The sequence below is a fragment of the Oncorhynchus keta genome, chromosome 24 (genome assembly GCF_023373465.1).
Source record: "Oncorhynchus keta strain PuntledgeMale-10-30-2019 chromosome 24, Oket_V2, whole genome shotgun sequence".
Taxonomy (NCBI): Eukaryota; Metazoa; Chordata; class Actinopteri; order Salmoniformes; family Salmonidae; genus Oncorhynchus; species Oncorhynchus keta.
Genome location: NC_068444.1, coordinates 6,130,425 through 6,155,126, shown reverse-complemented (window position 1 = coordinate 6,155,126; position 24,702 = coordinate 6,130,425). Strand labels below are relative to the sequence as shown.

The following is a 24,702-nucleotide window of genomic DNA, read 5'->3' as shown; positions in this document are numbered from 1 at the left end:
GGAAACGTTCTGTTAAAAGTATTTAAAATACCAAAACCTTTAATGTGCTGAGACTGTTCCCAAACCAAGCAACTATCCTAAACCATTCCCAGAAGGTTGTGGGAAGGTTGTATGCAAAATAACCATTAGGACAACCACACGCTCACCAAGCTCTAAGAATATATATATATGCCATTTAGCAGACGCTTTTATCCAAAGCGACTTACAGTCATGTGTGCATACATTCTACGTATGGGTGGTCCCGGGAATCGAACCCACTACCCTGGCGTTACAAGCGCCATGCTCTACCAACTGAGCTAAGAAACACACAGTATGGTTCTCAGAACGTTATGAGCTAGCTGGGCATATAAAAACGCAACGTGCAACAATTTCTTTGATTTTACAGAGTTACAGTTCGTATGAGGACATCAGTCAATTGAAATACATTCATTCGGCCTTAATCTATTGATTTCCCTTACCTGGGAATGCAAATATTTAAACCAATGGGTGTCAGGATCTGGTCACCGCATTTTGGTCCATTAAAATTGCCATCAATAAAATGCAAATTGTGTTTGTTGTCCGTAGTTTGTGCCTGCCCATACCATAACCCCACCGCCACCACAGGGCACTCTGTTCACAACGTTGACATCAGCAAACCGCTCGCCCACATGACGCAATACACGTGATCTGTGGTTGTGAGGTCGGTTGGACGTACTACCAGATTATCTGAAATGAAAGCGGCGGCTTATGGTAGAGAAATTAACATTAAGTTCTCTGGGAACAGCTATGGTGGACATTCCTGCAGTCACCATGCCAATTGCTTCCTTCCTCAAAACTTCAGACATATGTGACATTGTGTTGTGTGATTAAGCTGCTCATTTTAGAGTGGCTTTTTGTCCCCAGCACAAGGTGCACCCGTGTAAAGACCATGCTGTTGAATCAGCTTCTTGATATGCCAGCCCTGGTTAGAGCGTTGGACTAGGTTGCAAGTTCGAATCCCCGAGCTGACAAGGTACAAATCTGTCGTTCTGCCCCTGAACAGGCAGTTAACCCACTGTTCCTAGGCCGTCATTGAAAATAAGAATTTGTTCTTAACTGACTTGCCTAATAAAATAAAGGTAAAATTAAAAATTAAAATCTTGGCAAAGGAGAAATGCTCACTAACAGGGATGTAAACAAATTTGTTCACAAAAATGAGAGAAATAAGCTTTTTTTTGTGTGTAAAAAGGGTAAAGGCATGTTTCTGAATCGATGGGAAGAAACAGCTGTGGTTTCCTCTGAAACAAGTGGAGGAGAAAAGCGAATCTGACATCTCTCTTTCCTGCTTAATGCGCCTGAATGTCACCTTCCTGCAGGGGTTTTGAACCATGAAGGCACTCAATCTGATTCAACCATGTGATGTGATGTTCGGATGTACCGATCCTGTGCAGGTGTTGTTACACGTGGTCTGCCACTGCGAGGACGATCAGCTGTCCTTCCTGTCTCCCTGTAGCGCTGTCTTAGGCGTCTCACAGTACGGACATTGCAATTTATTGCCCTGGCCACATCTGCAGTCCTCATGCCTCCTTGCAGCATGGCTAAGGCACGTTCATGCAGATGAGCAGGGACCCTGGGCATCTTTCTTTTGGTTAATTGTGGACTTTCTCGCTCTTTGCCCCGATTATCTTTTGTACTGTCAGCAGAAGCTGCTTCTCCACTTCTCAGTTTGGAGTCGTACCAGATTGACACTCACACCATTTTTGGAGAACAGAAAGCTGGAACTGACATTTCAGATGGTACAGCTTTGGGGAAGTGATAGCATAGCTAAATCGAACAGTACAGGCGTGTGATTATCGAGAGAAAACTTGTCGTCTTTGACTTGGCTCCGAGTACATGGGGGACTTCAAGCAGCATTGATTGGAAGATTTACAAATGCTCTCCAGTCACACATCTAGGTCATCCTTACCTCCACAGCGCTGTAGCCTGTCCTCTTTACCTCCCCAGAGCTGTAGCCTGTCTCTTTACCTCCACAGCGCTGTAGCCTGTCCTCTTTACCTCCCCAGCGCTGTAGCCTGTCCTCTTTACCTCCACAGCGCTGTAGCCTGTCTCTTTACCTCCACAGCGCTGTAGCCTGTCTCTTTACCTCCACAGCGCTGTAGCCTGTCTCTTTACCTCCACAGCGCTGTAGCCTGTCTCTTTACCTCCACAGCGCTGTAGCCTGTCTCTTTACCTCCACAGCGCTGTAGCCTGTCTCTTTACCTCCACAGCGCTGTAGCCTGTCTCTTTACCTCCACAGCGCTGTAGCCTGTCTCTTTACCTCCACAGCTGTAGCCTGTCTCTTTACCTCCACAGCGCTGTAGCCTGTCTCTTTACCTCCACAGCGCTGTAGCCTGTCTCTTTACCTCCACAGCGCTGTAGCCTGTCTCTTTACCTCCACAGCGCTGTAGCCTGTCTCTTTACCTCCACAGCGCTGTAGCCTGTCTCTTTACCTCCACAGCTGTAGCCTGTCTCTTTACCTCCCACAGCGCTGTAGCCTGTCTCTTTACCTCCACAGCGCTGTAGCCTGTCTCTTTACCTCCACAGCGCTGTAGCCTGTCTCTTTACCTCCACAGCCTGTAGCCTGTCTCTTTACCTCCACAGCGCTGTAGCCTGTCTCTTTACCTCCACAGCGCTGTAGCCTGTCTCTTTACCTCCACAGCGCTGTAGCCTGTCTCTTTACCTCCACAGCTGTAGCCTGTCTCTTTACCTCCACAGCGCTGTAGCCTGTCTCTTTACCTCCACAGCGCTGTAGCCTGTCTCTTTACCTCCACAGCGCTGTAGCCTGTCTCTTTACCTCCACAGCGCTGTAGCCTGTCTCTTTACCTCCACAGCGCTGTAGCCTGTCTCTTTACCTCCACAGCGCTGTAGCCTGTCTCTTTACCTCCACAGCGCTGTAGCCTGTCTCTTTACCTCCACAGCGCTGTAGCCTGTCTCTTTACCTCCACAGCGCTGTAGCCTGTCTCTTTACCTCCACAGCCTGTCTCTTTACCTCCACAGCGCTGTAGCCTGTCTCTTTACCTCCACAGTGCTGTAGCCTGTCTCTTTACCTCCACAGCGCTGTAGCCTGTCTCTTTACCTCCACAGCGCTGTAACCTGTCTCTTTACCTCCACAGCGCTGTAACCTGTCTCTTTACCTCCACAGTGCTGTAGCCTGTCTCTTTACCTCCACAGCGCTGTAGCCGGTCTCTTTACCTCTACAGTGGTGTAGCTTGTCGGTCTTATCTTTACAGTGTTGCATGTGCCATTGTGTCACTTCCTAATGAGGGCTTTGGATTTAAAGGGTAAGGACGCCAAAATGTAATTTGGGTGAACTATCCCTTTACACCCCTTTCCTCCTCTCCTGGGTCACGAAGCACTCAGAAAATCTGCCGGTTGAGATCGTACTCGACTGTGCTGTAATACATCACTTGCTGACTGAGGACTGTATCTCTAGTTCTGAGCCGATGCCAACTGACAAACCCAGAATTCTTCCAGATGACCATCTTCCTCATTAAATAAAACACAGTGAAGACAATGATTGTCAGGCTCCTTATATCACTTCCACACAACAACAAAAAACACCTTTGCAGAGAAAGTTAAAAAAAAAGCACAAGAACACCTAGTTCCTGCTTGTTGAAAGGTCATAAAGGTGATGTCCGTTCCAGAACAGAGCTCTGGGTGTCACAAACCTTCTCCCCCCCACCCCCCCACCCAATCGACAGCTTCCTTGCCTTGATTTTTCACGTCATAATTTTTTGCTTATTCGGGTGCAATTCAAATATTTTATGAGTAAGTGAAAAAGCAATACAGTGACTTCTGAGGTGATTTCAGAGTATAAATACAGATGACGTGGTTAGAATATCGTTTGTTACTTGAAGTTATCCTCGAGACACTGGAATAATTTGGAGCAATAGTAGTGTTTTTTTATTAACTCACTGTGGAATGTCAGCAGTACAGTATTATATATAAATAGCAGTCAAAGGGTTCAGGTTAAATAAAAAAAATGGTAGATTCTGAGATAAACATTTACTGTATTTAGACTAAATGTAGTAATTGAAATGTTTAACCATGTGAAACGAAAAGAGCAGTTCGTAATGATGTTCTTTCTTGGCCCAGATACGACACTGATTCAACAGGGGCTCTAGATCTATGTTACACCATGCATTAATCGACACGTTCACCACCAAAATAGGATTCGGTAGTGGTTGTCCCTAGTAAGACATTCATTATGCACAACAAAAAACATCTTGTGTTTATTTTTACACGAGTATCGTTGACGTGTACATCTTCAGAGGAGTACATAACCAAAATGTTCTGGACTGAGAATAAAACATACTTGGTCCATAAATGATAGGGTTATAAATCACACAAATGAAAAAGAAATAATCACACTATGTGCAACATAAAAATATATAGAAATAAAATCAAATATAAATTAAAGTGATAAATGAAGGCTATATGAAAACTACCTAACCGATATTAAGTTGTTTAAAAAAAAATAAAACCTCAATATATCCTTCATTACACCAACAAAATTGATTATTTCATTTCCTTGTTACCACAAGAGCAGCGTGGATGACGTCGTCGCTGTGGAACAGAGAAGAGTCATTTAGCCGTCCTCGCCCGGAGTTTCCTCTTGATGATGAGATGGTCCCCTTCTCTCTCGTCTGGACTACCACTGATGATCTGAGACAGAGGTCAACAGGTCAGGCGGATGAACGGGATCTTAAGCACATTTCTGACGTAACAATTACACTATGTTCATTGATAGAGGAAAATATGGTTGAAATGACTAATTATGTGTACATTCCAATCAGAAACTGACTAGTCCAAATGCTATAATGTACTGTACATGTGAATTCTCTCTTGCTCCCTTTCCCAATTGTATAGAATGTTGTCAGGAGTTAGTAACAATGAAGGTCTGTTCCTTAGTTCATTCAGTTGTACAAATCTCCAGGTGGTGGGAACGGGCCATCTCCAGATTGTCGGGAATGTTGATTTATACTGACTGGCCTTGACTTCGTGCTGATAACGCGAGGGCTCAAGAGCTAGAGGGGCCCCTCTGTTTGTGAAATGGAACGTTTGGAAAACGCTGACGTCATTTTCAGTTTATAACCTGTGGAAATGTGTGTAAGCATTCAGTACTCTCTTGTAATAAACGCTGTTACTTTTGGCTTTTAAGACTGGTCTCAATCTACTTCATGCATAATTAATGAACTTACAATTCATTAATGAATTACAAATGAGTGCGAATTGGTTTTGGCAATAAAACATAAAGGAATTTAGAATTCCTCTATCATCATTCAATAGAGAAATGCATCAGAAAAACGATAGTCCAAACCCTTGTCTCTACACACACATCTATCTTTATACACAGTCGTGAGAATGGCACAAATAATCATTTCCACAAAGTTTGTTGCTTCAGTGTCTTTAGATATTTTTGTCAGATGTTACTATGGAATTCTGAAATATAATTACAAGCATTTCATAAGTGTCAAAGGATTTTATTGACAATTACATGAAGTTAATGCAAAGAGTCAATATTTGCAGTTTTGACCCTTCATTTTCAAGAACTCTGCAATCTGCCCTGGCATGCTGTCAATTAACTTCTGGGCCACATCCTGACTGATGGCGTGCTGTCAATTAACTTCTGGGCCACATCCTGACTGATGGCGTGCTGTCAATTAACTTCTGGGCCACATCCTGACTGATGGCATGCTGTCAATGAACTTCTGGGCCACACCCTGACTGATGGCATGCTGTCAATTAACTTCTGGGCCACATCCTGACTGATGGCATGCTGTCAATTAACTTCTGGGCCACATCCTGACTGATGGCGTGCTGTCAATTAACTTCTGGGCCACATCCTGACTGATGGCATGCTGTCAATGAACTTCTGGGCCACATCCTGACTGATGGCATGCTGTCAATGAACTTCTGGGCCACATCCTGACTGATGGCGTGCTGTCAATTAACTTCTGGGCCACATCCTGACTGATGGCGTGCTGTCAATTAACTTCTGGGCCACATCCTGACTGATGGCATGCTGTCAATTAACTTCTGGGCCACATCCTGACTGATGGCGTGCTGTCAATTAACTTCTGGGCCACATCCTGACTGATGGCGTGCTGTCAATTAACTTCTGGGCCACACCCTGACTGATGGCGTGCTGTCAATGAACTTCTGGGCCACACCCTGACTGATGGCATGCTGTCAATTAACTTCTGGGCCACATCCTGACTGATGGCATGCTGTCAATTAACTTCTGGGCCACATCCTGACTGATGGCATGCTGTCAATGAACTTCTGGGCCACATCCTGACTGATGGCATGCTGTCAATTAACTTCTGGGCCACATCCTGACTGATGGCATGCTGTCAATTAACTTCTGGGCCACATCCTGACTGATGGCATGCTGTCAATTAACTTCTGGGCCACATCCTGACTGATGGCATGCTGTCAATTAACTTCTGGGCCACATCCTGACTGATGGCATGCTGTCAATTAACTTCTGGGCCACATCCTGACTGATGGCATGCTGTCAATTAACTTCTGGGCCACATCCTGACTGATGGCATGCTGTCAATTAACTTCTGGGCCACATCCTGACTGATGGCATGCTGTCAATTAACTTCTGGGCCACATCCTGACTGATGGCATGCTGTCAATTAACTTCTGGGCCACATCCTGACTGATGGCATGCTGTCAATTAACTTCTGGGCCACATCCTGACTTATGGCAGCCCATTCTTGCATAATCAATGCTTGGAGTTTGTCAGAATTTGTGGGGTTTTTGTTTGTCCACCCGCCTCTTGAGGATTGACCACAAGTTCTCAATGGGATTAAGGTCTGGGTAGTTTCCTGGCCATGGACCTAAAATATCAATGTTTTGTTCCCCGAGCTACTTCGTTATTACTTTTGCCTTATGGCAAGGTGCTCCATCATGCTGGAAAAGGCATTGTTCATCACCAAACTGTTCCTGGATGGTTAGGAGAAGTTGCTCTCGGAGGATGTGTTGGTACCTTTCTTTATTCATGGCTGTGTCCTTAGGCAAAATTGTGAGTGAGCCCGCTCCCTTGGCTGAGAAGCAACCCAACACATGAATGGTCTCAGGATGCTTTACTGTTGGCATGACACAGGACTGATGGTAGCGCTAAACTGGTCTTCTCCGGACAAGCTTTTTTCCGGATGCCCCAAACAATCGGAAAAGGGATTCATCAGAAAAAATGACTTTACCCCAGTCCTCAGCAGTCCAATCCCTGTACCTTTTGCAGAACTCAATCAGTATGACAGAGTGATCTCCAGCCTTGTCAACACTCACACCTGTGTTAACGAGAGAATCACTGACATGATGGTCCTTTTTGTGGCAGGGCTGAAATGTAGTGGAAATGTTTTGGGGGGGATTCAGTTCATTTGCATGGCAAAGAGGGACTTTGCAATTAATCTGATCACTCTTCATAACATTCTGGAGAATATGCAAATTGGCATCATACAAACTGAGGCAGCAGACTATGAAAATTAATATTTGTACCATTTCTCAAAACTTTGCCTCCGTGGGCAGAACGGCGCTAACGTCCAACGTCAACAGACAAGCTAGCTAGTGGCTGCAGGTTAGTGTGTGATACGGGCTTTCCCCTTAATAATATCCCCAGAATACAAAAATCTAAATGGAGCTTATATACTGGGTATACATTAATTACCAAAAGTTAAGACTAAATTTCAATATATACATACACTCCCCGAAAATAATAATGTGTTCCTAGTTTCCATTGTGAATTTTCTGAGTCGTCCCTTTTAAATCGCCATGGTAACGGCCCTCTCAACATCGATTGACCGGGGTTAGAGAAACAATTTATTTTTTATTATTATTATTTTTTATTAACAACAAATCAATACATAAAGCACATGTTAGAGAAACAAAAAGAGCCACAGATCTGGAGATGAACATGACGAGGGTATCAAGCTGATTTTGGATTGGTCCAAAGCGCAGAAATGCCCACTAAATGTTTACCCACCTCCTAACGCCGAAGGAAGAGACACAGCCAAGAGCAGCGCAGTCTAAACTACAAATTAACGTTCTTATTTCATCAACACGGTCAACTACAAAAGTGTGTTAAAGTTGTAATATTGTAGGGAGCAATCTAAACGATTAATTGAATGCGACTCATAATGACATAGAATAAATAATAAAATAAAAAAAACTAGGTTTAGACGTTGATTTAGTAGCACCCTCTCTTGAATTGACCCGTTCTTCACTACATTCTCGAGCAGCGAATGAACGATCTATTAACATTTCATACGAAACGGACGACGTTGTACACAAATTGTGCATCATTTTCGGGCGTCCCGATTTTGGCATCGCGAGTGCTACTTTTAAAACAAGTGGCTGAAATTATACAAAAACCTTCATGTAAAAAAACTCACATCTTTACGATTGACCTATATTGTAACGACCCTGGACTTCGGACTAGAAGGTCGAGGGGTCGAGACATGCTGCCGTCTGTTTCACTACATTATTTACAACTGAAGTTTAAATTAAAAAAAAAAGAAAAATATCAACATGTCTGTCTTGTATGACACCCACCATATAAGTGGGAATCATTACCCATAGAGCAATGCTGCCCAGCATCAGACCTGAACTGATAGGGTTGTCCGTACCTTCCTATGTGGTAACGCATCTGCCACACTGGGATAAAACATAACCAAAATTAAATACTTTGATCAAGCACCCTGGGTGGTGAATAACTCTAAACAGGAAGCCCCACTGTCCCAATAGATCATTGTTGGTGGATGGATACACATCCAGCTGGGGATTTATTACAAAATACCTTCGACAACAATTTGTTGATCCAGTGGTACATAAATGAAAAGTTAAACCAAATTGGACTACTTCTCTGTCAAGTTTTGGTAGAGTATAAAAAAATCAGAATGGATAAAGCCCATTAAAACCACTTAGAATACATTTATAGCCATCCTAACGTCCTGCACAACCGATAAAACATATTTAAAAAGTCTAGTATTCAGAAAAAAAATAAAAAAGTTATATTAAAATGATAAACATTGCGCTATTATGTTGTGGCCATGTCGCCCAAGCCTAATCATACGGATGGGCAGCTGGCGGTGGGTTCTCACCGGGTGGGAGGGGAAGTCCACGGGGGAGGAGATCTCTGGTCTGTAAAGCTTCCTCTTGGACTTCTTGGGTCTGAAGTTCATGGAGGCCCCGCCCTCCTCCGTCTCTGGGGATTTCCCACTCACCAATCCCATTATCTTTTTAGCTGCAAAGAGAAAGAGGGACGTAAGGGCTTTTAAAAAAAGCTGAGCAGCATAGGCCACTAAAAGGGTCAAGCCATTACTGTGGGCCAGAAACAATCCGCCTGGGATTCCAGTCTGTTTCCCTTCTATTGCCAGCTTATTATGGAATTGCCATGCTTGACAAGGACTATGGAGTAGGTAAAAGCACAAAGAGCTCTGGGGCCAGGCGAGGCCAGACAGACTGTAAAAGGACGGATAGAGAGAGAGACTGTGGATGGACAGACTGTGGATGGACAGATAGAGAGACTGGATGGACAGATAGAGAGACTGGATGGACAGATAGAGAGACTGTGGATGGACAGATAGAGAGACTGTGGATGGACAGATAGAGAGACTGTGGATGGACAGATAGAGAGACTGTGGATGGACAGATAGAGAGACTGTGGATGGACAAATGGAGACTGTGGATGGACAGATAGTGGTTTCTGTGGATGGACAGATGAGACTTTGTGGATGACAGATAAGAGAGACTGTGGATGGACAGATAGAGACAGACTGTGGATGGACAGATAGAGAGAGACTGTGGATGGACAGATAGAGAGACAAGACTGTGGATGGACAGATAGAGGAGACTGTGGATGGACAGATAGAGAGAGACTGTGGATGGACAGATAGAGAGAGACTGTGGATGGACAGATAGAGCTGAGACTGTGGATGGACAGATAGAGAGACTGTGGATGGACAGATCCGGAGACTGTGGATGGACAGACTGTGGATGGACAGATAGAGAGACTGGATGGACAGATAGAGAGACTGGATGGACAGATAGAGAGACTGTGGATGGACAGATAGAGAGACTGTGGATGGACAGATAGAGAGACTGTGGATGGACAGATAGAGAGACTGTGGATGGACAGATAGAGAGACTGTGGTACAAATGGTACTTTGGCTCCAGTGTGGTTTCTGTGTTTCTGCCTCTTTGGTCCGATGATGTAATCTAGCTATAGAGTATCCAGCACATTCTGTGCTACCGTTAGTGGCAACTCTTACCCTTGCTTCCGAAAAACGTTGGGGACCTCTGGAGGAAGTCGCCGATCTTCTGCATCGTCCCTTCTTTCCTGCTCCGAAGGCTGGACTGGGAGTCCTGGGGCTTAATGGAGTCCGGGTCTTTACTGCCCCTCGCCGGAGAGGTCTACGAAACCATGAATATAATTAAGTAATGAGGCCAGAGGGTGGTGTGGTATAATGGCCAATATACCACGGCTAAGGACTGTTCTTAGGCACGACACAACGCTGACGCAGCCGTTAGCCGCGGTATACTGGCCATATAAACAAACCAGAGGTGCCTTATTGTTTTTATAAAAACTGGTTACCAACGTAATTAGAGCAGTACAAATAAAATGGTTTTGTCATACCCGTGGTATACACCATGGCTTTCAGCCAATCAGCATACAGGGCTCAAACCAGACAGTTTATAATAATAATAATAATAAGTATGTGTACATCCCTTCAAAACAACCGTTGCTGAATTCGAGCACACAGCCATGCAATCTCCATAGACAAACACTGGCAGGAGAATGGCCCGTAATGAAGAGCTCAGTGACATTCAACGTGGCACGGTCATAGGATGCTACCTTTCCAACGCCAGGGTAGTGGGTTCGATTCCCGGGACCACCCATACGTAGAATGTATGCACACATGACTGTAAGTCGCTTTGGATAAAAGCGTCTGCTAAATGGCATATATTATTATTATTATTATTATTATTATTATTATAAGTCAGTTCGTAAAATGTCTGACCTGCTAGAGCTTCCCCGGTCAATTGTAAGTGCTGTTATTGTGAAGCAGAAAACTTATTTCACATGACCCATCAATTTAGACAAGTGTGTCTGGGTAAGAGTCACTGATCGTCGGGAGCTTCATGAAATTGTTTTCCATGGCCGAGCAGCCGCACACAAGCCTAAGGTCACCATGCGCAATGCCAAGCGTCGGCTGGAGTCGTGTAAAGCTCGCCACCATTGGACTCTGGAAACACGTTCTCTGGTGTGATGAATCCCACTGCACCATCTGGCAGTCCAACAGACGAATCTGGGCTTGGCGGATGCCAGGAGAACGCTACCTGACCCAATGCATAGTGCCAACTGTAAAGTTTGGTGGAGGAGGAATAACAGTCCGGCGCTGTTTTTCATGGTTTCATTGAAGAGAAATCTTAATACTGAAGCATACAATGACATTCAAGACGATTCTGTACTTCCAACTTTGTGGAAGTACAAAACAGTTTGGGGAAGGCTCTTTCCTGTTTCAGCATGACAACGCCCCCCGTGCACAAAGCGAGGTCCATACAGGAACGGTTTGTCAAGATCGATGTGGAAAAACTCGACTGGCCTGCACAGAGACCTGACCTCAACCTCATCGAACACCTTTGGGATGAAATGAAAACGCAGACTGCGAGAACAGAACAGAGCGGCACGTTTTGCTCTTCATTGTAATCAGAGGGCTGATATAAATACTATGCATGCCAGTCTCTCTTGGTTAAGAGTTGAGGAGAGATTGATGACATCACTTCTTTTTTTTTTTTACAAGAAACATGAATGTGTTGAAAATCCCAAATTGTTTGCATAGTCAACTTATTGGTGGCTCCTTTAAAAGTTGTGTCATACTGCGGTACACCCTGCATGCTGCTGCAGCATTCTGTGGCACATTATCTAATTGTCAGACATTTTTTTCTGTTACTGCATGTTATTTCTAGTTTGACCACCAGAGGGCATCTTTGAGAAGCATTTGATAGTATTCTGTATTGGCATTTACCATTAAAATCTTTTTTGTAATAACATAGTATATGGGCTTAATATTATGGTGTTTCTATTCAGAGAAAAACGGATGGAATGGAAAATATGGCGCTGTACAACGTGACAGTAGGCTACAGGATTGGAGGATTCTAAATCGTTTGTCTTCATTTGACAACTTTGTTCCAATATTTCTGTAAATCAGATATTTCTGTGCAGTCTACAATACATAGTGTAGTAAACATGTGAAAGTGCCTAATTCCTTACAGAAGGGAGAGCATATAGCCATATCTGTAATACAGAATGCGGGGGACGCAGGAGACCGGGTTTCAAATCCCCGTTGGGGAGGAAGGAGTACGCTTGTCTTTGTAAATATGCATTTCTTCTTAACTGATTCCATGTGTGTTATTTCATAGTTGTGATGTCTTCACTATTATTCTACAATGTGGAAAATTGTAAAAATCCAGAAAAATCCTGGAATGAGTAGGTGTGTCCAGACTTTTGACTGGGACGGAAAATGACGGTCGGCAGTGCAGTATTGGGCTATTTAGGACGAAGGGAGTAGGCTCTCCTTCTAAATAAGAATTTGTTCTTAACGGATTTGCCTAGTTAAATAAAAAGGTTACCCTAAGAGCATAACATTTCTACACCCTAATTGTCTATTTCTTAATTAATACCCAAATGGAGATGAACTGAATATAAAAACATCATTGATTTATCAAGACCATGTCCCCATGCTCGTCTCAGAGCAGCGCAAAACAGTGCTAAAATAGTTTTTGTTTCTAACTTTTATATGCTCTTTAAATAAATAAAGCCCCACGCCATTTTTAACAGCACGTTACTCAACACTAGTGAGACTCATTTCACCTATGGTAGGCCTACAGTATATCGAAAAATATGCATTTCCCCCCCCAATGACTTGACTCTCCGTCAATAATTACATTTAGAGGATTAGAGGACTATAGTAATATCTAAGGGGCATTTTCCATTAGATATTCTCACAGATCCTAAGGGGCTTTTAAATCTAAATGAATTAAAATCACTTTGTTTAAAAAAAAAGTACCAATATTTTGAAGATTTCGTTTTCGTTTAAACTAGGGTGAGCGAGAAAAAAAAGTTAATTCTTGAACATGGGGTGAGGCATTCTCACTATTTTTTGGGAAATAAAGCCAGTTATTTAGAATTAATTTATATCTGGAGAAACCTAACTTGATTATTTAGCAAAGATAATTTGCTTATATTCAGTCAACACATATCTTAAGAATATATTTGAACATTTTGGTGTCAGAGCAGCACGAAACGTTGCGGAAAGACGTTGCGGCATCTCATCATTAAGACCTTTAGGAAATAATGTGTGGAGGGTGAAAATCCCCAAAACATTCCCTTTAACTCAGAGTATTATTGATATCACCTCCCCTGTCTGATATCTAGACTTTCTCTATGCCACAAAATCTAAAATATTTCAAAAAAGGTAGAAATGTCATGGTTCAGGTAATTAAAATGTACTGGATAATCCCTGTTGTTTCTCCCGATTTAACTTTTGCGTTCACTAATTCTCTGTTTGAGAAAACAATAGGTTTTACCGACGTAGCAGAGCCCACATGGATAGTTAATCATGTAGATAACACGGGTGTTGGAGCACGTAATAATGTCATTTATTTGGAAGCGTTTTCCTGTATGTGGGTGGCAGAAATGTTCACACGTCATCACATTGTTGCATAGTGCACATCCTCTGCCTTTATGCTATCATTTGGAACAGGGTGTAAAAGAGCCTGGCTGATATCTTTCTGTGGCTGGCTGTTCATCTCAGGTCAGCCCCCCCCAACACCAAATGAAGAGCTTCATCCATACATTGTGGAGAATAGCCTCTTCTTAGAAACCTATTGCTGCCTTTTCTAGATACAGTAGTCCTGAAAATTATTTGTTGCACGTTGGGCAGGGGGATTCACACCTAGCTCGGCTATTAATAACAACTCTTCAGTAAATTCTTTAGTAAAGGTTGAATGATCTATTGTTCAGCAAATAGCCCATCCTGCTATGTTTGTGAAAAACTAACAATAAATACCTTTTCACTCTTTCCACATGTTAAATATTCCAATTGATAAAATTGTTTTTTTAGCCACAAAATCATCCCCAACCCCAATTAATACATTTGGACACAATCGCTAAGCATGCTGGACCTCGGGCTAGAATATTGAGGGTTTGAAACGTGCTCGTTTCATTACATTATTATGCCGGTCTCAGAGCAAATAGCCTGGATTGTTACTCTCATCTCGCTGCTCGCTCCTTTCCACACGTCATTCTCTGCCTGAGTGGCTCTCTTGTGGGCGTGCTGGCAGAATGAACTGTTATTTTTATTCTGTGTATATCTATATCTATAGATATAGATATATATCTATCTATATCTATGAATTTCAAAAATCTGCCTTTACTTAAATGATGTTTCTCGTCTATTGCATAGTTCCAATGTGTAAATCACTGATGTCCCAGGAGCAGGAGTGGTAAACACTGTTGAAGTGTATAATGAGTGCGTTTGATAAACCTGGTATTGGATGTGGCTGAAAAAAAAGCCTTGCTAAATAGGAGATTTTCGTAAAATGTACTTTATGACACACAAAAAAAAAAATATATATATATGTACAATCATTTGTCTCCACATTAACTAATATATTCCTCTCAATTATACATGTTTTTGCTTGACTCGTTATTATTTTTAAAAATGTTACCTTTATTTAACTAGGCAAGTCAGTTAAGAACAAATTCTTATTTTCAATGATGGCCTAGGATCCTAACAAAACACCAAGATACCAACAGCCAGCAGGGGATCCTAACAAAACACCAAGATACCAACAGCCAGCGGGGATACTAACAAAACACCAAGATACCAACAGCCAGCGGGGATCCTAACAAAACACCAAGATACCAACAGCCAGCAGGGGATCCTAACAAAACACCAAGATACCAACAGCCAGCAGGGGATCCTAACAAAACACCAAGATACCAACAGCCAGCGGGGATACTAACAAAACACCAAGATACCAACAGCCAGCGGGGATCCTAACAAAACACCAAGATACCAACAGCCAGCGGGGATCCTAACAAAACACCAAGATACCAACAGCCAGCAGGGGATCCTAACAAAACACCAAGATACCAACAGCCAGCGGGGATCCTAACAAAACACCAAGATACCAACAGCCAGCAGGGATCCTAACAAAACACCAAGATACCAACAGCCAGCGGGGATCCTAACAAAACACCAAGATACCAACAGCCAGCAGGGGATCCTAACAAAACACCAAGATACCAACAGCCAGCAGGGGATCCTAACAAAACACCAAGATACCAACAGCCAGCGGGGATCCTAACAAAACACCAAGATACCAACAGCCAATGGGGATCCTAATAAAACACCAACAGCCAATGGGGATCCTAATAAAACACCAACAGCCAATGGGGATCCTAATAAAACACCAACAGCCAATGGGGATCCTAATAAAACACCAAATGTGATGTATGGTTGACCCACAGGAGCCCGAACTCTCAATCTTGGCGTTGCAAGCACCATGCCGATGAATCTTTAGAGATGCCACATAGGCCGTATTTAAAACGAGTTGGGGGGGGGGGCAGTCATTTAAAAAAAAAGTGTCTCCCTCACCTCCTCTTGATGTACAGCCAGTTTAGAATGCATCCGGGTTCTGGTGTTCCTTCGGTTCTCGTTGTTCACCTCATCCTGAGAAACACCAGCACATGTCGGAGAGGGAGAGAGATGAGACAGACCAGGGAGAGAAATTTAAAATGCATATGCTGTGTTTTTTTTTTAAAGCTACCTATGTATGAGCCAAAAACAAAGTCAAATTGAATCTAACATGTAGGCAACAACAAACAGCAGAGGGAGTTTTCCCCTTTCTAATGATCGGGATTAGAGAGGACATATTCATTTCATTTCAGGAATGTATAGATTTCAAAAGATCAATTGAATAAATACAATTAAGAAATGCCAAACATTTCAAGAGTCTCATGCAATAGCAGATGAAATAGGTTAGTAGGTTTCCAATTATTGATGTAGATTAACAAATGCATGGTTCACAGCTCCAGTGAAGGCTATCCGACACAAATCTAGTCAGAATTGTTCAGAAACTCATGGCAAAAGTAAACCCGATCTAAAAAAATAAATAAATGTGTATTCCAAAATAAAAGTATGTTCAATAAGTTAATTGGTAACAACTGTCCAACATTGTATCAGTATTTACAGACGTGAAATCACTGGCCACTTTAATAAAAAAATATTAAAAAGTAAACACTAGTCACTTTAATAAAAAATAAAAAAAAGTAAACACTAGTCACTTTAATTAAAAATAAAAAACACTAGTCACTTTAATAAAAAATAAAAAAGTAAACACTAGTCACTTTAATAAAAAAAAAAAAAGTAAACACTAGTCACTTTAATTAAAAATAAAAAAAGCAAACACTAGTCACTTTAATAATGTTGACATATTTGGTATTAATCATCTCATACGTATAGACACTCTAGCCGACTGAATCTTCGTCTATACCACTCGGACATCGCTCGTCCATATATTATATATATATATTTATTTATATATTCTCAGATTGTGTGTATTGTTAGATATATTACTCCACTGATGGGAGATAGAAATACAAGCATTTTGCGTCACCTGCGATAACAGGTGCTAAATTTGATATAGGTTTCTTTTACATAAAGATATTCAAATCATTGAGTTTGTTTCAAACTATCCACAATCTCTGGAGTTTGTGTTTCTGCATTTTATAAGTTATAAGTCATCAAGAAATCAATAGGGTACGTATTATAGAAATTACCACAAAAGCAGGAAATACCCAGCGCTGAAACACTTGTCATTTTAAAACCATTCCTTCCATATCGTCTCTCAGAGAACTTACATAGTTTTGCCATTTACGCCAACCTAAACATCCCTGAACAAAGTAATACAACAAACAAAATGGAGAAGAATGACGATGGAGTAACATGCATGATCACAAAACATGGAGTGAAGAAGGGTAAAAATGGAAACCCCCCAAGATGGCTGAAATGGTACGATGGGACTGATGAGTACAGACATGGGTCTGACTGGTTTGAATACCTGAGATGAGAGCTCACGTGTTGCTCTCTGTTTAGCCCTACTGTGCCAACCTTTCTTCTTTAGAGAAAAGAGAAGAGGTGTTAGACGTGGTGGGAAACAATAAGAAACCTCTTCTGAAGTAACTGAGGAACACTTGGCAGCGAGGATGAACAACAACATTTACACAAAGACGCGTTTAGGCAGAAATCAACAAGACTTCCATCAGGAAGAAGAATAACCTGAGTCGTCTACACCGAAGGCTCGTTGTGCTTCAGATGCATTCATCCTTAATACTAAAAACCATTACCCTGTTTAGGTGTGTTTGATGTGAACAATATTAAAAACATTTTAAAACAGTCAGAGAGAAAACTGTTCGGTCAATAAAAAGTGTCTGACTAAATAGAGAATGTCGGTAAAGATACAGGTCACCTTCAACATTAAAAAGTGTCTGACTAAATAGAGAATGTCGGTAAAGATACAGGTCACCTTCAACATTAAAAAGTGTCTGACTAAATAGAGAATGTCGGTAAAGATACAGGTCACCTTCAACATTAAAAAGTGTCTGACTAAATAGAGAATGTCGGTAAAGATACAGGTCACCTTCAACATTAAAAAGTGTCTGACTAAATAGAGAATGTCGGTAAAGATACAGGTCACCTTCAACATTAAAATTAACTTAACTAAATTAAGGACACAAAAGTATATTGAAAAGCAGATGCTTCCACACAGGTTCTGGAGTTTATTAAACAATTAACATCCCATCATGCTTAGGGTCATGTTTCAAAATGCCCAGTTGTACATTATTTTGGCTCCCATGGCGAGAAGAGATCTCAGTGATTTATATATTTTAAAAAAGGGGTCTCAAGTCACCAGATCTCAACCCAACTGAGGACTGGGTTTTCTACCACCACCATCATCATCATCATCAAAACACCAAATGATGGAATTCCTCACATCCCTCCAATAGACTTCCAGACGATCTGATAAGGAACACTGAAGTTGTTCTGGCGGCTCGTGGTCGACCAACGGCCTATTAAAAGCTCTATGTTGGGGTTTCCTTTATTTTGGCAGTTATCCGGGTCTGGACTCTCACTGGTCAGGTTTGTCGGGTGCTCCCGCCCGCCCTCCTCAACATGTGTGTGATTTTATTCCCAACAATGGGGAGTCAAATGTGATAAGACAAGGAAAACAGTCTTGTTTTTGTGTCCCCACAAAAAAGGTGAATGAGTCATATAACAGAGGGGCTGAATAACAGAAAACAGGACTAGGAACCTCAGAGTTCCCAGGCGCTCCCCCGCTGGGCTGTGTGAGCTTTAGTTACAATAGTTCCCCTGTTGGTAAGTACAGTCTAAAAAGGCCTACTCAGTGTCATACCAGACTGGGGAAAAATAAAATGGGACTGCTTGGCACTCAGCATTAAGGAGATAGATTGAAGGTAAGACCCTGCAATAGACTAGTGTCCTGTCCAGGGGGTGTACTGAGGAGATATTCTAATGTCCTGTCCAGGGGGTGTACAGAGGAGCTAGACTAGTGTCCTGTCCAGGGGGTGTACTGAGGAGCTAGACTAGTGTCCTGTCCAGGGGGTGTACTGAGGAGCTAGACTAGTGTCCTGTCCAGGGGGTGTACTGAGGAGCTAGACTAGTGTCCTGTCCAGGGGGTGTACTGAGGAGCTAGACTAGTGTCCTGTCCAGGGGGTGTACTGAGGAGCTAGACTAGTGTCCTGTCCAGGGGGTGTACAGAGGAGACAGACTAGTGTCCTGTCCAGGAGGTGTCTTGATACGTCAAGCTGCCTCACTACAGAAACAGGTGATGGGCTCCTGTTCTATGAGCTGTTCTGGATCAAGGCTACAGGTGTAAAGGTAATCTGTCTGTCGACCAAAAGCCTCTGCAGAGGCTGTCATCACTCACTTTCCCCAAGTCCTCAGTTGAATCTCTCCTCGTTTCCTCTCCCAGTTTCATTCTCAAAGCACATTGGAGTAGAAGATAGGAGGTTCCTCCCCTCGAACTTCCTTCACCAAAGCATTTTGAGAGGGAGGTAAGGATGCGAGGAATCAAAGAAATACAATTTATATTCACCCCGAGTCTCACTCTCCTCCCCTCTCAATCATACAACTGGAACAGTCAGCAGGGAAGTCATTAGTGAATTTCTCGAGTCTCTAACTGCAGAGGTTTAAACACCAGAAATACTCCTCCTATATGGAGGCCATACTGCCCCATAGCCTTCACTCACTCCTACGTCACTGCCCCACAGCCTTCACTCACTCCTACATCACAGCCCCATAGCCTTCACTCACTCCTACATCACTGCAGTAGAGACCCATACTGCCCCACAGCCTTCACTCACTCCTACATCACAGCCCCATAGCCTTCACTCACTCCTACATCACTGCAGTAGAGACCCATACTGCCCCACAGCCTTCACTCACTCCTACATCACAGCCCCATAGCCTTCACTCACTCCTACATCACTGCAGTAGAGACCCATACTGCCCCACAGCCTTCACTCACTCCTACATCACTGCCCCATAGCCTTCACTCACTCCTACGTAACTGCAGTAGTGACCCATACTGCCCCACAGCCTTCACTCAATCCTACATCACTGCAGCAGAGACCCATACTGCCCCATAGCCTTCACTCACTCCTAATAATAATAATAATAATAATAAATGCCATTTAGCAGACGCATCACTGCCCCATAGCCTTCACTCACTCCTACATCACTGCCCCATAGCCTTCACTCACTCCTACATCACTGCCCCATAGCCTTCACGCACTCCTACATCACTGCCCCACAGCCTTCACTCACTTCTACATCACTGCCCCATAGCCTTCACTCACTTCTACATCACTGCCCCATAGCCTTCACTCACTCCTACGTCACTGCAGTAGAGACCCATACTGCCCCACAGCCTTCACTCACTCCTACATCACTGCCCCACAGCCTTCACTCACTCCTACGTCACTGCCCCATAGCCTTCACTCACTCCTACATCACTGCCCCACAGCCTTCACTCACTCCTACGTCACTGCAGTAGAGACCCATACTGCCCCACAGCCTTCACTCACTCCTACATCACTGCCCCATAGCCTTCACTCACTCCTACATCACTGCCCCACAGCCTTCACTCACTCCTACATGACTGCCCCACAGCCTTCACTCACTCCTACATCACTGCCCCACAGCCTTCACTGGGTCCTACATCACTGCCCCACAGCCTTCACTCATTCCACGTCACTGCCCCACAGCCTTCACTCACTCCTACATCACTGCCCCACAGCCTTCACTCACTCCTACATCACTGCCCCACAGCCTTCACTCACTCCTACATCACTGCCCCACAGCCTTCACTCACTCCTACATCACTGCCCCATAGCCTTCACTCACTCCTACGTCACTGCCCCACAGCCTTCACTCACTCCTACGTCACTGCCCCATAGCCTTCACTCACTCCTACATCACTGCCCCATAGCCTTCACTCACTCCTACGTCACTGCCCCATAGCCTTCACTCACTCCTACATCACTGCCCCATAGCCTTCACTCACTCCTACATCACTGCCCCACAGCCTTCACTCACTCCTACGTCACTGCAGTAGAGACCCATACTGCCCACAGCCTTCACTCACTCCTACATCACTGCCCCACAGCCTTCACTCACTCCTACATCACTGCCCCATAGCCTTCACTCACTCCTACGTCACTGCCCCACAGCCTTCACTCACTCCTACGTCACTGCCCCACAGCCTTCACTCACTCCTACATGACTGCCCCACAGCCTTCACTCACTCCTACATCACTGCCCCACAGCCTTCACTCACTCCTACATCACTGCCCCACAGCCTTCACTCATTCCTACGTCACTGCCCCACAGCCTTCACTCACTCCTACATCACTGCCCCACAGCCTTCACTCACTCCTACATCACTGCCCCACAGCCTTCACTCACTCCTACATCACTGCCCCATAGCCTTCACTCACTCCTACATCACTGCCCCACAGCCTTCACTCACCTCCTACGTCACTGCCCCATAGCCTTCACTCACTCTACATCACTGCCCCATAGCCTTCACTCACTCCTACGTCACTGCCCCATAGCCTTCACTCACTCCTACATCACTGCCCCATAGCCTTCACTCACTCCTACATCACTGCCCCACAGCCTTCACTCACTCCTACGTCACTGCAGTAGAGACCCATACTGCCCCACAGCCTTCACTCACTCCTACATCACTGCCCCACAGCCTTCACTCACTCCTACGTCACTGCAGTAGAGACCCATACTGCCCCACAGCCTTCACTCACTCCTACATCACTGCCCCACAGCCTTCACTCACTCCTACATCACTGCCCCACAGCCTTCACTCACTCCTACATCACTGCCCCACAGCCTTCACTCACTCCTACATCACTGCCCCACAGCCTTCACTCACTCCTACATCACTGCCCCACAGCCTTCACTCACTCCTACATCACTGCCCCACAGCCTTCACTCACTCCTACGTCACTGCCCCATAGCCTTCACTCACTCCTACGTCACTGCCCCATAGCCTTCACTCACTCCTACGTCACTGCCCCATAGCCTTCACTCACTCCTACATCACTGCCCCATAGCCTTCACTCACTCCTACATCACTGCCCCACAGCCTTCACTCACTCCTACGTCACTGCAGTAGAGACCCATACTGCCCCACAGCCTTCACTCACTCCTACATCACTGCCCCACAGCCTTCACTCACTCCTACGTCACTGCAGTAGAGACCCACTGCCCCACAGCCTTCACTCACTGCTACATCACTGCCCCACAGCCTTCACTCACTCCTACATCACTGCCCCACAGCCTTCACTCACTCCTACATCACTGCCCCACAGCCTTCACTCACTCCTACATCACTGCCCCACAGCCTTCACTCACTCCTACGTCACTGCCCCACAGCCTTCACTCACTCCTACATCACTGCCCCACAGCCTTCACTCACTCCTACATCACTGCCCCACAGCCTTCACTCACTCCTACGTCACTGCCCCATAGCCTTCACTCACTCCTACATCACTGCCCCATAGCCTTCACTCACTCCTACATCACTGCCCCACAGCCTTCACTCACTCCTACATCACTGCCCCATAGCCTTCACTCACTCCTACGTCACTGCAGTAGAGACCCATACTGCCCCATAGCCTTCACTCACTCCTACATCACTGCCCCATAGCCTTCACTCACTCCTACATCACTGCCCCACAGCCTTCACTCACTCCTACATCACTGCCCCACAGCCTTCACTCACTCCTACATCACTGCCCCACAGCCTTCACTCACTCCTACATCACTGCCCCACAGCCTTCACTCACTCCTACGTCACTGCAGTAGAGACCCATACTGCCCCACAGCCTTCACTCGCTCCTACGTCATGGAAACACAAGCTTTTTCCATTTTCAACGCATAACGTAAGACAGGGGCAATAAACTAGTAATTATGTTGAACGACTTTCTCTTAAGTAGAACCTAATTATTAAAAACACTTCATAAAACGGTTCATATGCATATATGAACTACACATTGACACATCCAGCCCAAATGGAGGTTTAAAAAAACAAAACACTTAGTAGTCGCCATAAGTTCCGGAGCATGTCTTTAAGATGACTGACAGGAGAGAGACACGCCCACCACCTGAATGGTAAGATGGACAGGGTCCCACCATGCTACAGGCGTGCTGTGCTGTGGCAGGAGGACCACAGTTGTACCCCAGACTGAACATCCAAGCCCTCGCTGAAAGTTTTTATTTAATTTTTTTAAAAACAGGACAGTTCACCTAAATGACATTGGTTTGCTTACCCTGTAAGCAGTGTATGGACAAGGTGTGGCAGCAACCCATGTTTTGGTTCAGTTACACTGGCACGGTTTGCAAATGCTAACGTTTTAGCATTTGTGGCACAATTCAAGTCATGGGAGCATTAGCATGCTCAAATCCAAACAGCTCTTACTGGGTAAAGGAAACTAAAAATGTCATTCGGTAATTTGGGGGGGGGGGGACTATCCCTTTAACACGGTCTACCTTGTCGATCTCAGAGCTCTTCCTCTTGCGGGTGATTTTGACGTTGATCACGTCCTCTCCCTGGCGTTTCAGGGCCATCCTGTTGGGCTGCAGCGGGCTAAAGGAGATCTCGAGCTCAGGCTTGGGGAAGCGTCTGGTCCTGCCTCCCTCCGTTATGATCTCTGAGGAGTCTAGCACCGACGGGTAGCCCCCAGACCCCTAAAGACAAGGGTACACAGTATGACAGTGAGGGTTGGTTAACCTTCAGGAGCACCTAGTCAGTCGGGTTGACCCTTCAGGAGCGTCTAGTCAGTCGGGTTGACCCTTCAGGAGCGTCTAGTCAGTCGGGTTAACTCTTCAGGAGCGTCTAGTCAGTCGGGTTGACCCTTCAGGAGCGTCTAGTCAGTCGGGTTGACCCTTCAGGAGCGTCTAGTCAGTCGGGTTGACCCTTCAGGAGCGTCTAGTCAGTCGGGTTGACCCTTCAGGAGCGTCTAGTCAGTCGGGTTGACCCTTCAGGAGCGTCTAGTCAGTCGGGTTGACCCTTCAGGAGCGTCTAGTCAGTCGGGTTGACCCTTCAGGAGCGTCTAGTCAGTCGGGTTGACCCTTCACCCTAGTCAGTCGGGTTAACCCTTCAGGAGCGTCTAGTCAGTCGGGTTGACCCTTCAGGAGCGTCTAGTCAGTCGGGTTGACCCTTCAGGAGCGTCTAGTCAGTCGGGTTGACCCTTCAGGAGCGTCTAGTCAGTCGGGTTAACCCTTCAGGAGCGTCTAGTCAGTCGGGTTGACCCTTCAGGAGCGTCTAGTCAGTCGGGTTGACCCTTCAGGAGCGTCTAGTCAGTCGGGTTGACCCTTCAGGAGCGTCTAGTCAGTCGGGTTAACCCTTCAGGAGCGTCTAGTCAGTCGGGTTGACCCTTCAGGAGCGTCTAGTCAGTCGGGTTGACCCTTCAGGAGCGTCTAGTCAGTCGGGTTGACCCTTCAGGAGCGTCTAGTCAGTCGGGGACCCTTGACCCGGGTTGACCCTTCAGGAGCGTCTAGTCAGTCGGGTTGACCCTTCAGGAGCGTCTAGTCAGTCGGGTTGACCCTTCAGGAGCGTCTGACCCTTCAGTCAGTCAGTCGGGTTGACCCTTCAGGAGCGTCTAGTCAGTCGGGTTGACCCTTCAGGAGCGTCTAGTCAGTCGGGTTGACCCTTCAGGAGCGTCTAGTCAGTCGGGTTGACCCTTCAGGAGCGTCTAGTCAGTCGGGTTGACCCTTCAGGAGCGTCTAGTCAGTCGGGTTAACCCTTCAGGAGCGTCTAGTCAGTCGGGTTGACCCTTCAGGAGCGTCTAGTCAGTCGGGTTGACCCTTCAGGAGCGTCTAGTCAGTCGGGTTAACCCTTCAGGAGCGTCTAGTCAGTCGGGTTGACCCTTCAGGAGCGTCTAGTCGTCCGGTTGACCCTTCAGGAGCGTCTAGTCAGTCGGGTTGACCCTTCAGGAGCGTCTAGTCAGTCGGGTTAACCCTTCAGGAGCGTCTAGTCAGTCGGGTTAACATTCAGCATGTTCTGATTCTAAAGCGACACGCGTTG

The 24,702-nt window shown here is 45.1% G+C and overlaps 1 protein-coding gene across 6 annotated transcripts in view; it reads right to left on the bottom strand.

The window, feature by feature from the left end:
* Positions 1-3,874: 3,874 nt before the first annotated feature.
* The window catches only part of LOC118402692 (kinesin-like protein KIF20B), a 44,551-nt gene continuing 23,723 nt past the window's right edge, over positions 3,875-24,702 (bottom strand). For 5 of the 6 annotated variants that reach the window (XM_035800861.2, XM_035800864.2, XM_035800866.2 and 2 more), the window contains exons 28-33: positions 23,166-23,363; positions 17,137-17,193; positions 15,672-15,746; positions 10,278-10,419; positions 9,108-9,250; positions 3,875-4,662 (exon numbers count right to left, since the gene is read on the bottom strand). In XM_035800861.2, coding sequence (XP_035656754.2) covers positions 4,582-4,662; positions 9,108-9,250; positions 10,278-10,419; positions 15,672-15,746; positions 17,137-17,193; positions 23,166-23,363 — 696 coding nt within the window. In that variant the 3' untranslated portion in view covers positions 3,875-4,581. The remainder of the gene's footprint in view (positions 4,663-9,107; positions 9,251-10,277; positions 10,420-15,671; positions 15,747-17,136; positions 17,194-23,165; positions 23,364-24,702) is intronic. The other variant, XM_035800863.2, reaches the window with a different exon arrangement.